General features: G+C 32.6%; 8 protein-coding genes and 1 non-coding gene across 9 annotated transcripts; 3 read left to right on the top strand and 6 right to left on the bottom strand.

The window, feature by feature from the left end:
* Nucleotides 1-571: 571 nt before the first annotated feature.
* NAEGRDRAFT_72064 (uncharacterized protein) lies at nucleotides 572-2,146 on the bottom strand (the record flags this gene model as incomplete). The annotated part of the gene is made up of 1 exon (XM_002672877.1): nucleotides 572-2,146. The coding sequence occupies one exon, from the start codon at nucleotides 2,144-2,146 to the stop codon at nucleotides 572-574; it is 1,575 nt and encodes a 524-aa protein (XP_002672923.1).
* A 908-nt stretch (nucleotides 2,147-3,054) lies between these two features.
* On the bottom strand, nucleotides 3,055-3,516 carry NAEGRDRAFT_72063 (uncharacterized protein; the record flags this gene model as incomplete). Its single annotated transcript, XM_002672876.1, has 1 exon — nucleotides 3,055-3,516. One exon carries the CDS (start codon nucleotides 3,514-3,516, stop codon nucleotides 3,055-3,057), a length of 462 nt encoding a protein of 153 aa, XP_002672922.1.
* Nucleotides 3,517-3,822: 306 nt separating this feature from the next.
* Nucleotides 3,823-5,228, bottom strand: NAEGRDRAFT_72062 (uncharacterized protein; the record flags this gene model as incomplete). Its single annotated transcript, XM_002672875.1, has 2 exons — nucleotides 3,823-4,240; nucleotides 4,282-5,228. The coding sequence occupies 2 exons, from the start codon at nucleotides 5,226-5,228 to the stop codon at nucleotides 3,823-3,825; spliced, it is 1,365 nt and encodes a 454-aa protein (XP_002672921.1).
* Nucleotides 5,229-5,358: 130 nt separating this feature from the next.
* Nucleotides 5,359-5,850, bottom strand: NAEGRDRAFT_72061 (uncharacterized protein; the record flags this gene model as incomplete). The annotated part of the gene is made up of 1 exon (XM_002672874.1): nucleotides 5,359-5,850. The coding sequence occupies one exon, from the start codon at nucleotides 5,848-5,850 to the stop codon at nucleotides 5,359-5,361; it is 492 nt and encodes a 163-aa protein (XP_002672920.1).
* Nucleotides 5,851-6,050: 200 nt separating this feature from the next.
* On the bottom strand, nucleotides 6,051-7,277 carry NAEGRDRAFT_44726 (uncharacterized protein; the record flags this gene model as incomplete). The annotated part of the gene is made up of 1 exon (XM_002672873.1): nucleotides 6,051-7,277. One exon carries the CDS (start codon nucleotides 7,275-7,277, stop codon nucleotides 6,051-6,053), a length of 1,227 nt encoding a protein of 408 aa, XP_002672919.1.
* Nucleotides 7,278-7,689: 412 nt separating this feature from the next.
* On the bottom strand, nucleotides 7,690-7,778 carry NAEGRDRAFT_t548. The gene has a single exon. It is a non-coding gene; the product is annotated as a tRNA-Arg (tRNA).
* A 190-nt stretch (nucleotides 7,779-7,968) lies between these two features.
* NAEGRDRAFT_72059 (uncharacterized protein) lies at nucleotides 7,969-9,885 on the top strand (the record flags this gene model as incomplete). Its single annotated transcript, XM_002672954.1, has 1 exon — nucleotides 7,969-9,885. One exon carries the CDS (start codon nucleotides 7,969-7,971, stop codon nucleotides 9,883-9,885), a length of 1,917 nt encoding a protein of 638 aa, XP_002673000.1.
* Nucleotides 9,886-10,128: 243 nt separating this feature from the next.
* NAEGRDRAFT_72058 (uncharacterized protein) lies at nucleotides 10,129-14,736 on the top strand (the record flags this gene model as incomplete). Its single annotated transcript, XM_002672953.1, has 1 exon — nucleotides 10,129-14,736. One exon carries the CDS (start codon nucleotides 10,129-10,131, stop codon nucleotides 14,734-14,736), a length of 4,608 nt encoding a protein of 1,535 aa, XP_002672999.1.
* Nucleotides 14,737-14,848: 112 nt separating this feature from the next.
* On the top strand, nucleotides 14,849-15,964 carry NAEGRDRAFT_72057 (rab family member; the record flags this gene model as incomplete). Its single annotated transcript, XM_002672952.1, has 1 exon — nucleotides 14,849-15,964. The coding sequence occupies one exon, from the start codon at nucleotides 14,849-14,851 to the stop codon at nucleotides 15,962-15,964; it is 1,116 nt and encodes a 371-aa protein (XP_002672998.1).
* Nucleotides 15,965-16,658: the final 694 nt, after the last annotated feature.

Below are 16,658 nucleotides of genomic sequence, written 5' to 3'. Positions count from 1 at the left end.
TACCAACCTTTCGAATAACTTTCCATAAAAATCATTGTTCATTGTTACAGCATTTATGACAGTATCGTTCTTGAAATTGTAATGAATACATAAACAAAACAAGTCCCTATTGCTACATTCTCGAAGAGGTTTTGCCTCTGCCTCTTCAATCTCATCACTGGGTGGACTGATTTCTTCAGAGAATCTAATAATACTTGACGTGTTGCCCATTTTTTTAGATTGTATCATGTATTTTGATCATCTGCTGTCTTTTTCACGTTAAACGTGATCGGACCTTTTGAGCATTCTAATGAAACCACGGTCAAGGAAAATGGAATAAAAAGACTACAGCACCACAGGTTCCCAAGTTGTCTCCAACCTCAGTACTGATGTGGCTCGACGATGCTTAACTTCTCAAATCGTTGGGATGAGGTGCATTCATCGTGATATGGCCGTAGCCATTCATTCACCTTAATATCTGAATTATAAATATTATTATCTATAACAAATTCTTAACAACAATTGCTCAATTATTCTTTTATCACCAAAGTAATTGAGCAATTGTTGAAAGAGTGGCACTAACAATCATTTATTACCTCTTTAATACACAATCACTGAAATCAACATCTTTAACACTGTACTTAATATGAGTGATGGAATCTTGATCTCTTCCTCCATTAGTTGTGAAGAATCCATTCTCTTTGACTCCTGTAGAATCAAAAGTAAGACAAATTTCATCCTCCCCAACCAAAACAAATGACCTATCAAATGCCTTCAAAAGCCAAAAATCACTTTGACCTGCCTCAATGTCAAAATATTTGATATGTTCAAGAAAATGACAAAATTCATCCAACGATTTTCTATTCTCGAATGTAATGTTCTTCAAACCAATATAAGGGTTTGTAATGTTGCATGTTTTAAATAATGTTGCCAAATTTTCATTCACAAAGAAAGTTCTGTCAGTTTCTCCTCTTTTCAATTTGTCAAAATAAATTTTGAAAGATTCACTCACTGGAAGTGTCAAATTCAATGCCTCTAATAAATCTGAAACGAAATGTTGGCAATTAGCCCCTAATAATGAATAATTCTTGGTTGCATTGTAATTGCATGAAATTTTTGTAATCAATTCGAATGCCTTCTTGACATTGTCAGCTCCAGCAATTTCTCCAATATCAATGGCTGCAATGGTATTATTAGCATCAAGTTTCTGGTCAGAATCGCACTCAACTCTCACCAATGAATTATCATACCATTCAATTTTCCATTCTCCAATTAAGATTCCTGTGTGAACAACTCCATAATTATTTACATTAAGAATGTCTGCGAATGTAGCCATTGCCTTCTTGGTTAATTCGTGTTTTCTTAAAGATGAAACCAACAACTTGACGCTCACAACTGCTGGAATATTGGAAACAATTCTTGAATTTTTCTTCATTGTAGGACGAACAAAGTGAAAATGCATGAATCTGTCTTCACAGACATATCTTTGAGCTTCCAAATCTAAACTTTCACTATATCCAAGCTTCTCTGGTGTAGTGTTGAATTCTTTAAGGTATGCTCTAATCTTTTTCTTGGCTAGCTCAACTCCTTTAAATTCGGCTTGTGATAATCTCCAGCTTTCTATTGGAATTTGAACATCATATTCTTGATTTTCATTCTCTACACCAGAAGATTCAGAGTTAACATATGGCCTAGTACTATTATTACATAACTTTAGGAAAGTACTTGTAGTGGTTGGATTATTGGAATCCACTTCACTTTCAGATTCGCTATTTGATGAAACACTTTTGTCTTCTTTCATGAAGAATAACTTTCTCTCATCCTCAAACTTTGCAATCACAACTTGATAAACAAAGAACTTGGATTCTCCTTCATCATTTACATACTTATTCACAACATCGATCAATCTTTCCTTCTCCACTTCAATCTCTTCCTTTGTTTTCATTTTACAAAGTTTATCATAATCTGCTCCATTAAATTTGGCATTCTTCTCCAGAGCTTGTTTTACTTTCTCACTTTCGAATTTGTAATGTTTACACAAAACAACTAGTTCGAGATTTGTTAATTTGTGGAGAGGTTTTTGGAGAAGTTTTTTAATGTCAATTACCGATGGTGTGCTACATATTCTGCTTGGTGGAGGTGCAATACTGGATGAAAACTGTCCCATTTTTTTTTAATATTTGACTTGTAATCAAGGTTTCTAATTAGTTTAAAAGGGAATGAGAAAGAGACGAAACGTGATTTCACAAATCTAAAATAGAAGCGTTTGCATGCTTATGGTTTAATCGTGATTGTGTAATTCGTTGTATTAATAGAATGGGCAATTCTGTCTATGTTATTTGAAAGGTGTTGATTGCATTCATAGAATTTAAGAAACTTGCCAAAGAGTTGAACTAATTGGGTTGATGAATTGTACGGTGAAGCTTTTAATTTTGTTAAAACATTGATAGACAAATGCCATCAGCAATGCGCCTAAAAATCTTTGAAAAGATGTTCAAATCTGATCTACCAACTACTTATTCAACTGTAAGAAGCTTGAATGTTTGAACTCAAGTAAGTAGTTTCACCTAGTGATTTATGATATTGGGAAATTTTAAACTTTGTAAAATTTGTTCATTGTTTAGGAAGGTAGTTGGCCACCTTCTTTCGAATAGAGGTCATTGCTTTCCTTCATTGTAATGATCAGAGCGTTAATGTTTTTAGAGGTAACAAAATACTGAATTCTTTCATTTTTACACATCTTTTTGTTTTCTATTCTGTCATCCTAGAGGTCATGACAATGAGAGTACAATTTCTTCCCAATAAATAGCTGTGCGAAATAACCAGAATACATATTATTTATCTGTACAGGACAATTCCGATCAGTGGCTTTCCACTACAATAATTCATCAATATTATCATCATTTCATAAATATTTAATATTCTATTTTCCACCGTCTTGCTAATATATATTTTCACAAAACACACTACACAAACACATAAACATAAATACAAATACAAATAATCAAAAAACTATTGTACAAATTCATATTGTTGTTTTTTATTGCACTTGTTTTATACAAGTCTCAATATTGTTTAAAATTTAGATGGCATTAAAAAGTTAACAAACATTGAATAATTAAGATTACCAGAATCATCAGTTTCAGCACTCTTGAAAATTTCATCAGCTTGTTCACTTGATAAGTTATCAGAACCAGTTCCCAAATTGACCAAAGCATAACGAATTTCAGTCAATGGAGCATAACCAGTTCCATCTCTATCGAAAATTTTGAAACATTCTCTAACTCTTTGTTCATTGTCAGCAACAAATGTTTTAGATTCCAAGATTGAAGTCAATTGGGAGAATGTGAAATATCCCAACTTGGATGGATCAATTTCTTGAGAACATTTTTCAACATCCTTGTTGGATGGATTTTTACCACAAACTCTAATCAATTTACCTAATTCCTCAATTGGGATCTTTCCGTCACTATCCTTGTCGAATAATCTGAAGGCATCTTCAGCATCAGATAATTGTTCTTGTGTGAGTTTTGGCATTTGTGTGTTGTTGATGTATTTTTTTTTGTTTGTGATTTTTGATTATTGATGTGAGTGAAATGTTTTCAGTGACAGTTGAGAAAATGTAACTGATGACGACTTGATGTCTGCAGTGAAGCTAAAATGCGATTGACGACTTTTTGTTGTCTCTTTGCTTTTAGATGAAAAGTCTTTGTTGCCAAATGAAGAGCATGGATATTAATTGTTGATGTTTGACTGCTATCATTCATTAATTGGATAATGTTATCTATTAAGTTGATTGAGGATACTATTAGATGGATATTAAGATGTTGTAGAGGAATGAATTTATTTCAATTCAACCATTGATAAATCAACACTATATGTTGTTATAATTCTAATAACATCTCCACTGGTACGTTTTTCAGTGATGGTCTTTTTGTGAATGCCTTTCCAATGGGTAATGTCAGTATCTGAATTAGTATCATCATCTATTGATTCGAGTTGGAATTGAGATTCGAGTGTGCAATTTTCAACTGTTTCAGCATCTGTTTCTTTGCCTTCTTCCAACAGTTTGGTAATTTTAGTTTTCATTTCTTCATCAGTTATGGCTTGACTGATTTGAGAGAGAAGACTGTTGGTAGTTGGAGATCCATTATTCTTTTCATCCATTCCTTCAATATCTGCATAACCATAGAGGAAAATCTTATTGTCTCCAATGATACCTGACAAGACAATGTGATGGAACCATAAAACAACGTTACCCCTAAGTAGAGAGTTGGTTCAAATGTCCTTAATAAAACTTACCATTGGTGAATTTCCAATAATTGGTCTGAATCTAATGGAATTGGATCAAAATCATTCGGTATTGATTCTTCCTTATCGGAATTGATTGAACAGACCATGGATTGCATTTTGAAGACACAACTAGTTGGTTTAAATTTACAAATATCAAATGATTGAATTGGTTCGTTAGGTACTGGATAAGCTTTCAATAATTTGTAAATTGCAGAATAATCAGTTTGTTGTTCAGAATTAGCTTGATCATTGAAAAATTCCAAAACATGTGGTGCATTAAACACATCAACAATTAAATCTCCCAATAAAGCCATCTCAGCATAGGCTCCAACATGAGGAGCACAACTGAAACCAACAGCCAAATCATCCAAAGCTATTTGAATTGGTTTCTTTGTCTTTTTATATTCAACTAATTGTGTCTTGATAAATTTGAAATAATTATCAAATGCCTTCTTCATCATATCTACATCATGTAATGTGGTAGCAATTTGCACTAGGAGAGCATTCTTTTGACTAATTTCCATTTCAGTAGTATATTTTCCAGCATTCAAAATATCAATAGCTTTCAATAGCAAATATTGACGATCCTTTTCCAAATTCAAAATTTGAATGCATTCCATAATAAACCCAGCTACAAAATATGTAGATTTGTTATATTTAATATCTGTTGGACAATCCAATAATGACAAGACAACACTTTCATAATGTTGCTTCAAGTTTTCATTCTCCATAATTTGATTCCTCTTTAAAAAGAAGTTGTGAATATCTGTTTCAAATTTAGACAAATCATTAACTCTCGGAATTAAACATGTAGAAAATTGTTTCTTATTTAATATTATTGAAGAATTATTCATCATTAAATTCTTTCGCAAAATCTTTCCATGATGTTGATAATTATTAACCTTCCATGATGAAAAGGCTCCCCCGAGCGAAATTCTTCCAATACGTGAAAGCATTTTTTTAAATTTTGATTTTTCAATCATTTGTTGAATTATTTAAATATTTAATATCAAATAGATTGAATTCAAATATTTATTAACAAATTGATTATAATTTATTGAGATTTATGTCGATTAAAATTGCAATTTAATTGTTTCTTCTTGAATCAATCAATTGTTTAGCATAAACACCTGAATAGAGCACACCCAAAGTTCCTAAAACGAATCTTGCCACTTTCAAACATCTCTTTAAAGGAGAAACTGGTTTAGAAAGATGAATTTCCCTCTGAACAACAATAGTTCTTCCCCATTGCTTACTAAGCGTGTATAAAGATCTCTCCGATGGATGAATTTCCAATGATAATACTTGGAATATTTGATCATCAGTTAAAGAAAGTTCCGAATCAACTTTAAATCTGATAATTCTGACATCCTCGGAAGTGGTAATAAACTTCTGATAGGAAACTGTAGTATTTTGGAATGGAACTTTTACAACATCTTGAGTAGTGTAGGGATGTTGTTTTGTTGATGATGGATAGTATTTGGAGAATAAAAAAAGAGATAAGAACAGAGCAGGGCTCTTCCAAGTTAAATCCTTTGGTGTGCAAGTGTTGATGAGCTGATCAAGCTGTTGTTGCATTTTTTTAATATTTAGAAGTAAGAAATTAATTGGTTCTTGAAATAGAATATTAATTGATTGAAGAAAACGTGTTCAGTTTTGATTGAATTGATTACTTAGATATTGGCTTTGAATATTAATTCAAGTTCATTAATATATATTCTACTAAATGATGAAAATAGTAAAATAAATAAAATAGTTTATGATATTAGGTGAATGAATTAATAATCAGTTCCTCTACTGATGACTTCTTTGCATGTTGGTCTGAGAACAATGGTGTGTTCATATTGAGAAGTGTAAGATCCCTTAACGTCACACAATGGTGGATATTCATTGACAACACCTGCATTGACTAAACTCTTGAGAGCTACCATGTATTTATCTTCTCCGAGTCTATCCAAATATCTTCTACAGAAAGCAAGTGTACTAAAGTTAGTTTCAATAGTCTTGAGTAAGTCACGAGCTTTTTGTGTCTTTAAATCTCCTGATGGAATCTTTTTATCAAAATCTCTCATGTAGTGTGAACAGACACCTTCATGATCAACATGACCTCTACCAGTTGAACCGAAAGTTTCAATAGCATAAAATTCATTTTCTTCCATCTTTGTGTTATCATTATTCTTTACAATTGGTACAGTCTTACCAGCATGGATCTTATATCTTTCAATTGAGTGACCATTCAAGTTGGCAACACATTTAACTGGGTAAGTCTTTCCGTTTAATTCCACTTCATAGGATTCCATAACTTCTTGAATAGAAGCACCAATATCACTCATTCTGACATCAATACCAGCAGTTTTAATACCCATGTTTGTAGCTTCCTTTGCAGCCATAGCCAATGGCTTGAATTTATCATCCCAATACATAGTCCAAGCACAATCAATAATACGTCCATTAATATGTAATCCGAGATCGAATTTGATAATATCATTAGCAGTAATAATTGTTTCATCTCCACCATTTGGAGTATAGTGAGCAGCACAATTATTCATTGAACAACCCAATGGGAAAGCAATACCAGCATTAATACCGTTAGCTTCAATTAATTCTCTGGCCTTATTTTCCAATGCTTCAGCAGCATCAATAACTCTCATACCTGGTTTAACATATCCTTGGAACCATTGTCTAGCAGTTCTGTGTACTTCAGCAGCTTGTCTAGCTTCTTGAACGACGTGGTCAAACATTTCGTCCTTTTGTTGATGTTCCTTTGATGATGTTCTAAATTTGTTAAAATCTTGAGCATATTCCATAATTTCACCTTGTGGATATTTGTTGTCTTTGAACAAGTATTTAATTGGCACTGTTGGTTCTGGTTTTGTTTGTTCGCTTGGATAAGTCTTCTTAACGTTAGCTTGCGGAGTAGAATCTGATGCTGCTGGTGTAGCATTCTTCTTCTTTTCTTCGGCTTTCTTTTGTTTTTCGATAACCTTTTCGTTTTGCTTTTGCATTTCCATCAGGAAGGCCATATCATCATCTCCACCCTTTTTTCCTCCTTTCTTTGCTGCTGGTTGTTGTGTAGTTTTCTTTTGAGTCATTTTTTTCTATTCGTCGCGTTGTTTTATTCTTGATTCTTGAAGAATCCTTCGAGAATAATTTGAAGCTGTTTGAAAAAAGCTTAGAAGATTTGGAGGATTGGTTACTTTCAGTAAGCCAAATAGCTTTTAATAAATAGATCTATTGTGTGAGTTGAACTTTTTCAATTGGAATCATAATATTTCGAACATTGCAGATATTTCTATTACATTCATGTAGTACGAGAAATTATTATTATTCTGTAGAATCGGTAAACTGGATTAAAGCACATTGGATTTAAAAATTTCAGAAAACTCAAAGTATTCATTAATGATACTGTCTCTAAAACGTTTAATATAGGAATCGAACCTATGGCCCCGGGATATCAACTTTTAATGGGCCGTAGTCCCGTGCTCTCCCTACTGAGCTAATTAAACACTAAGATTAAGGTACTTTCTCAAAAGATGCAAGGGTGAAATTGGTACTATGTTCTCCATTCACTAAACATTTCGACGTTTACACATGCACCTAACACTTCCTTCAGTTTTGCTATCAAATTTGTTGCATTGTTCTGGATGCGAAATTAAAATATCATGTAAAAAATTAGCTCATTGATTGCCGACCAAAATGTTGGCCCAACATCATCCAATAATCATTGGAGAAGAGGGTACAAATATTGCAACCGATCCTATCACGGCTGAATCACAATTAATTAATTTGGATCATGATTCCATCGAGACAATTCTTTCCTACTGTCCGAATAGAGGTGCCTACGAATTGCAAGCCTTGAAATATACGTGCAAATATTATTATAATTTATTTGATGGTTGTTGTTACTGTTATCAGCATGATCAGGAGATGGATGGGAAATTAGAGAATTCTGACGTTGGATTAAATAATATTAACACATCAGGGAAGGAAACTATTAGAAATGAAAATTTATTGAAACGAATTGGAAATGTTTATTTACCTCGATTGTACTTTCAGATATTCATTCCGAACCGATTGAGAGTGAATAGTATGGTGGACATGGATGTGAAACCTGAAGAGATTTTGCCTCCATTTATGAAGGCAATGAGAAAGATATTTGGAAAGAGTATGAATCAATTATCTGATAGTGAGTTTGAGGTTGAAGTTGAATTGTCAGGGGCTAACAGCTCTCTATTATTGGACACGTTGGAGGATATTGTAGATAAAACTAAGGCAGTAAATGTGAGCGATATTCTTTCTAAATCAAACGTTCCAAAAAATGGAAAACAATGTAAATTATATCATCTATTTGGAAATAACGAGAATGAACAAGATATTCTGAAGAAACATGTCACACTCCATGATTTATACACTCATTGGTGTAGTAAACATTTTCTTGTGAATAAGAGAGTGAATCCATTTAGATTATATGGAAGAATGATTTTACACATTCACTTTGCGACTGCATACCCAATTGGCTTCCACTCTCGCTTGTGCAGAGAAAGTTCTCTGTTTATTTCGAATAAGGTGTTTCGCCCAAGATATATGAGGAATATTAAGAGAGATGAAATTGAATTCAAGCATGGATCCATCACACATGACTACCGAAAAATATTTAGTATGGAAACCAACTTTGAAAGTGGTCAATCTTTATATATATGTAAAATACTCTTGTACTTGTTATTTAGGTACAAAATCATACCACGAATGGAATCTTCTATGATAGATTTGAAAGAAATATTTGAAAAGGAAAATCTCAGACATATTAAATCATTAACGCCAGCTGAGCAAAGAAATTTTATGATTGTCAGAGAAAACATTATCAAAAATTACAGAGATAGATTAATTAGTGGTAGAGTGAAATTCCCTCCCAATACGCAACTTCTCACAGATACTAAGGTTAATGGAACTATTCTTCCTCAATTTCTAACGTTGGCATCTGTTGAAACAATGAATGATAAGCAACGATTGGAATTTTTAAAACAATTCTACAAACATATATACTACTCAAAACTAAATTTATCTGATTCTATCAGACAAGCTCTCTTTAACAAACATGGAATTGAAATTAAGAATAACATATTTGCTTCCTCTCAAATTGACAACTCAATATCTATCAACTTTGAGAGTATATACTTTAAGAGAGAATCAGCTAAGGTCTCTCATCACAAAATCATATTTCCAACTTTTCCAACAATCCTTATCGAAAATTTAAAAGAAGAAATGGATTACAAAATGCAGCAGATTACTAGGTGTGGATTTTTAGATAAGAACTATACAAAACATTGTTGCTTTAGTAGGGCTTGTGGTTGTTGTAATGGATGTGGTATTCTTGCATGTTGGTGTGCCACTAGTTGTTGCTGTTACAGATCTAACCCTGAATCAGATATCATGCATGAGACTAAAAGAATAGGCCTTCCTAACTGGATAGGTACTGCATTCCAATATGTTTGCTGTTATCAACATAGATTATTCCCTGTACTTGATTGTACTAATTTGTGGAATCAGTGTTGCACTCTATGGAAAGGAAACAGTGAAATTGGATACAGATATTCTGATATGTATGATGATTAATTCGTTTCTATGTTATAATGATTTTCTTCCTTTCCACATTACAAATGCTTCATCCAAACAGCTTTGTTTGATATTTAAAACAAGTATTCAACCAATTACATATTGAATGACACTTGGTGTAAATTGATTTTTAAGTAAGTTAAACTCAAAAAAGGTCATTTAATACAAATGAATAATAATACAATGGCGTAACCTCTCATACAGTTGGCTCTGTTTGACAGGTTGTCAGTATCAAAAAAAAATATGAAATTTTACCTTGTTGTGTTGTTATTAATTGTGCTCCATCTTGGAGTAGATTACTCAACAGCGTTTACATGTTTTGGCAAACACCCAACCGATTTACAAGTTTGTGGAGGTAATGGTATCTGTAAAGGTCAAAATTCTTGTGAATGTCTCGATCTTTCGTCTGGAAACTATATGCACTCGTCCATCAATGGAACTATTCAAAATGGTGTGGCAATATACAATCCACAGAGCGATGAATTTGTTGTTCTTCAAACTGATGGTAACTTGGTAACCTACCAATTGAATGGTGCTGCTGATTGGGCATCTAACACGTGGCAGGGATCTGGTTCTTACAATATGAGATTGAATAATAATACTGGAGCGTTTACTCTTCATAATCCAACAAATGTCTACTCAACCATTTTGTCATCATGTAGTGGTGGTGTTGGGCCTTTCAGATTTATCATGACCACGGATAAGAATTTGATTATTTATGATTCTTATGGATTAGTTTGTTGGAGACAGGATATTTTCCCTGCTGGTAAAACTGGTCCAGTAATGTACAATGGAAACAATTGTGATCAACCAATTTGTTACAAGAAGAATGCCACTGATGCTTGTAGCTATCATGGTAAATGTGTTTCGTATAATAATTGTGTTTGTAATGATGGATGGTATGGAAATGAATGTGAAAGTTTTGTTAATTGTTTTGGCAAGTTGAAGAATGATTCAATGGTTTGTTCAGGCAATGGTAATTGTTCTTCTCCAAACAATTGCACATGCTCGCAAGGTTTTCTTGGCTATGATTGTAGTATTCATACTTGTTCTGGACTTTCGTATAATAATTCTCAAGTATGCTTAGCAAGAGGAAACTGTTCTTCCTTAAACAATTGCACATGTTCCGAGGGATATTATGGAAATAATTGTCAATATTACAAGTGCTTTGGTATTAATAGTAATGGTACCAATGTCTGTTCTGGAAATGGAAATTGTTCTGGCCCAGATTCGTGTAATTGTAAGACAGGGTTCTACGGCAAAGCTTGTCAAGACTATTTCTGTAATGGAGTTCTCTTTAATTCGACAAGTGTTTGCTCAGGCAATGGGCAATGTAATCTACCTGATAACTGTACTTGTAACAGCGGTTTCTATGGCAACAACTGTTCTATCAACACTAATCCTATTCTAATCTCATTACCCTCAAATAGTTTTCAAGTGGAGAAGGGCGATAATCTGATTTTACAGCTTGATGCCTTTGATATGAATAATCAATCCTTAATCACCTCTGAATTCCAAACTTTTACTGTGAATTGGGTTTGCATTGATTGTCCTAGCTCTTCAAGTCAACCATTATTCAACTTGACATATTTCAAAGATTTGATGAAGGTGAGAACAGCTTATTTGTTTTCGGTTCAAGGTTTCAAAACTCACTCTCAATATCCAGCAAGAGTTTCTAATACTCTATATTTCACAGTCACTATCCAAGAACCAGGTATTACCAAATATGGGTTCCCTTCTTATTTCATCAAGAACAAGGACCATAGTTTGAATAGTCTTGTTTTGGGAGCTGAGAATATTTTCAATAGTTCCAAGGTGATAGATTGCCAAACAAATTGTTCATTCACAGTTAGTTACAGCTTGAAGTTGAGTGGAAATTCTACATTATTAGAAAGTAGTGGGATCACCACTGTTGAGTTTGATGGAAACAATACCATCAAATTTAACCCAATAATATCATTTTCTGGATCATTTTCTACTTATGATGATTCTTTAACTTTCAAGTTTGTACTTACTAGCTCAAGTTTTAGGGGAAATAATAATTCATTTAGCTTAGAGGAGACAATTCCAATTTATTCAGGTCCTTTACCAAGTGGAAATACTTTCTCAATTATTGGCACAAATTCATCTTTAGTTTACTCGCTCAAAACTCTTGTTAGATTTAGTGTTTATCCTTGGATAGCAGCCAATTCGAAGATGTATCCATTCAATTATGCACTTGGTTTCCAATACAAAGAAAAGACCAACGTTAGAGTCACTCAATATTATGATAATGTTGGGCTTATTGATTCTATTTATCTTCCTTACTTTACTACTAACATTACAATGCTTGTGTTCATGAAGGACTCCCAAGGTTTCGAATACCATCAAGTTGTAAATGGAGATATTTCAATGTATCCCTATCCTGATTCCAAGCTCTATTTATTGGAAAGATTAAAATCAGATTCCATCCTTGCTATGATTGCTCCTTACGATTCTGTATTTACTGAAACAGTTTCAGATAGTTCTCTTGCAATAGAAATTGTCAAGTCTTTGGAAATTCCACTTCAAAATCCATCTTCTACAATTGACACACTTAAAAAGATTGCTCAATCAAATTTGGAGGCAAGTTTAGAAGTTGCGCTCAAATTTGAGTCATTCTGTGCCAATTTAACAGATTCGTATAAGAATCAGTACAATTCATTTGGTTTTGTCAAGGAAAAAGTTGTTTCCTCAACTGATTTATCAAACATTCTTACGACAGCTACTAATCTATTCAACACTGGAAACTACAATGTGTCCACTATTTATAATCATGTTTCAATAATGGCAATTATTGGTGAGCCACCAGTTATCCTTTCTGATTCGAATAAGAATTCCATTTCTAACAGGCTATTCCGTTCTAATAATGTGGAAATTGTTACATCAAACTTTATCAAAAGTGAAAAAACTCTTTCTGGAAGTTTTGATTTACAAGATGTTAAGGTTGATGTTGATAACGTGTTGAATACTTATAATGGTTATTCGAAACAATTAGGCATGTCTTTAATCAAATATTCCAAAAATATCAGACCAGACAATTATTCAATGGCAAATTCCCTTTCATCATTTGCAGAATTTTCAATTTTCAAAGAAGGATCTCAATTAGAAATCAAAGACTTGACTAAACCATTCACCCTCTCATTGTCAATTACAGCTACTTTGAATACAAGTTTAAACTATTCCATTTCATGTAAATATTGGAATGAAACAACAGAATCATGGGAATCCAATGGATGTGAACTTGTTTCAGAAAGCTCAACTATTGTACAATGTCAATGCAACCACACCACCTTATTCTCTGCATTTGTTGAATATAACACAACAAGATCAAGCTCAGCACAGGCAAAAGAGTTGGAAAGTGTCTATGTCACTCAAATCGTATATGGAAGTATTTTCTTCATCATTTCCTGTGTTTTATTGACCTTGTTGATTGTTTTCAGAAATTATCAACCAGTGAAGAGTCGATTCGTCACTCCATTTATTGGAATTACTGCACTTTTAATTCAAACTGCATTGTTATTGATTGTTCAGAAGAGTGTTTTGCTTTCAGGACAAGTTGAAGTAAATAGCTCACAATCGAGTACAGTTTCATGGGAATATGGTGATTTAGCAGTCAATATCTTGTCAAATATCATTACAATTATTGTAAATTCAATCACGATAATGGCTTTTATTTCATATTTGTATCAAATTTCAAGATTTGAGTTATTGAAATATTTCTATCACAAATTGGCCGTCTTCTCCAAGTCAAATAGTAAGGAAGGTGAGAAATTGCTCTTGATTGTGAAACATTTCCTCTCCACAAAATCAATGTTATTGATTTTAGGTTCCAGTTTCATTGTAAACATAATGTATTGGACTTTGTGGTGTATTTTAGTGAGAACGAAAGTAATTACTGGCACAGAGTATACCTATATAGTATCCATTTCATTTACTTGTATCATTCTATCAATTTGTTTGGTAATTATTGGGTTAATTATTATGGATTATACAATATCGTTTCTTCTCAAAAAGGAAGAAATTATTGCAAATATTACAAATATGGATAAGAAGAAAAAGACAAATTTTATCAAATTACCAGCAAATCACATCACAAATTGGTATTCAAGAGTTGATTCACCACTTTACTTTAGAGTTGAAATGATTTTATTTGTTTTTTGTTTTATTTTCCTTGCTTGTAATCAAATTATTGGATTATCAGGAATTTCATCACCAAAGAGAGTTATTGCTAATGATTCTATTTCAATGGCGTTTGAAATTTTATATTTAGCAAGTTATTGTTTTGTGTTTGGAGGTTATTCCTTATTAGTGTTGCTTATTTCCAAAATAAGAAAATCAAAAGATTCCAATGAAGAATTTTCTGAATTGGTTTCATTTATGGACAATAAGGAGGGCTATTCATTGATGGAATGGTTTTGTAAGAAGGAATTTTCATTAGAAAATATTCACCTCTTCTCTTTTCTGAAACAAAATGAAAATGTTTTACAAAATGGAAGAATCAAAGAGCTAAATTCATTCTTTTCCAAATTATTTGATAACTATATCAAAGTTGGAAGTGTGAATGAAGTGAACATTCCATCACATTTAAGAAACAACTTGGTTTCAATAGTCAAAGAATTCGATTCGAAAGATGTTGAACTTTCCAATGAAAAAAGCAAATCACCACTCAATACAAGAATCAATGAATGTATCGACACTCTAAAGAATGAAGTAGTTATGAATTTACAAGATACCTATTCAAGATTAGTTCTCACCTCAGAATATTCATCCTTTGACTCTATTCTCAAATCAAAGAATGATCTTTTGAAACAATCCAATCTCAACCATTAAAACAATATAAATACTAAATAAATACTAAATAAATATTTGGAATTTAATTTAAAATAAATTTAACAATATTAAAAAACAAATTTTGATTTTATTAAATTAAAAAAAATAACTAATGGAGGATGATGGCACAGGTTCCGAATCCACGAAAGCAAATTTTCTCTCTCCTCTCTATCGTGAATTACCATTGGAAATAATCAAGGAATGTTTTTCATTCCTAGATATGATTGAAATTGTACTTTCCATTGGATTTGTTTGTTCGGAGTGGAGGAACACTTTTGCTTGGCCGTTAATTTCTCATCACATGAAGGAGTGTTGGCTTTATGATTGTATTCATGATGATGCGAATGAACAGGTTAATTCTTTTGATGATTTGTTCGGAAAGAGGCTGGGAAGAAATTGTCTTCGTTACATGATGAGAAATTTTGTATTTAATTTGGCTCAACAAGTGATGCGGAAACATGATGCTAGTGAGAAGGGAATTTTCAAATTGGATAGTAGAGATTATTTGGAATATTCTCAGTTATTGAAATTGTACTTTTCAAAATTTAATATTCCTTTCACGTTGATTTCTCAAGCCAAGTATCAAAGAAGTGAGATATTGGGCCTTGAATGTAATGATCCAACAGTTCAATCAATAAGAATAAGTAAGAAGAAGAACCCAAAGTATGAGAAGAATCTCTTTACACATAAGGCTTTGATTTTGGGAAAACAAAAAACTGGAAAAACTAATTTCTTGAATTCATTCTCTGAAGTGCCCTTTAGTGATAATCCTCCATATGAGGAACATTCTTTCAAAACAAAGTTTTTGAATTTTGGTGAAATGTTTCGTGTGAAGAGTCAAATTTGGGAATGGAATGATAAGATATTTTACTATTGTCCTCAATTATTTGATCCTCTGAGTGCTATATTCATTACTTTTGATATTACAAATAGGTCATCATTTGATTCTATCATTCAGGGATTATTAGCTTACAGAGATAACAGAAAAAAGTATGCAGAAGTTGTCGTTATTGGATTAAAATCAGATTTGAGAGATTCCAACTCTGTCACACGACAAGAAGTCGAACGTGTACTCATACAGCAACTTTTATTTGAGGGATCCTACTACATTGAAGTGAGCTCCAAATATCGAACCAATATTGATTCAGCCATGTGGTTTACCTCCCTCTTAGTTAGTTCAATTCATTTATTCACAAATATCCCACCACCAACAAGCAGTGCTCCTTAAATAATTGATGATTCCTTAAAATGGATATCCAACGTTTCACAATCAAGAATCGTGCTGAATCGGTTTTAGAGAAGTTTGCTCACGGATAATGGTGGTGAGTTCAAAAGCAAAATTATTGATGATTTTGTTAAAGCTACTGGATGTTCATGGAAATATGTCCCGTCAGGAAGACCCCAGGCTAATGGTATTGCTGAGAAGTGGAACCATAGCATAAAAAGTATCTTGCGTAAATTGCAAGAAGAAAGAGTGTTTACAAGTATTGAGTTTGGTATGCATGTTGGTGTGGTTTCTATTCCAATATCACCAGTAGTTAGAAAGAAATTCAACACCAAAAAAAAGGAGTTTATTTGCCTCCTAAGGCTTCTTCTTCCTTCAATATATTATTTAAACAATAAAAACAACATGATAGATGGACAACAATCCATTTCTACCTGTTTATTCATTATCTTGTTGTTTCACTAAGTATTTGTCCAAATATCGAGCCACATTTGAATTTCTGATAGTACATTGGAAGATATTAGCCACTATTCTCAAATTAAAATCCACAAATACTATTGTAAAAATGATGGTAAAAAATAATGGTGTGTTCTGATGATTCACCAACTTGAATTTTTCCAATATCAAAATTACTATCAAATTCCATAATGATAAACTTCCACATAAAATTACTATTATTACTATTATATTAATGATG

Source organism: Naegleria gruberi, assembly GCF_000004985.1.
Source record: "Naegleria gruberi genomic scaffold NAEGRscaffold_50, whole genome shotgun sequence".
NCBI lineage: Eukaryota > Heterolobosea > Eutetramitea > Acrasida > Naegleriidae > Naegleria > Naegleria gruberi.
Note: the sequence above shows the minus strand (reverse complement) of the source record. Positions and strands in the feature narration are given on the sequence as shown.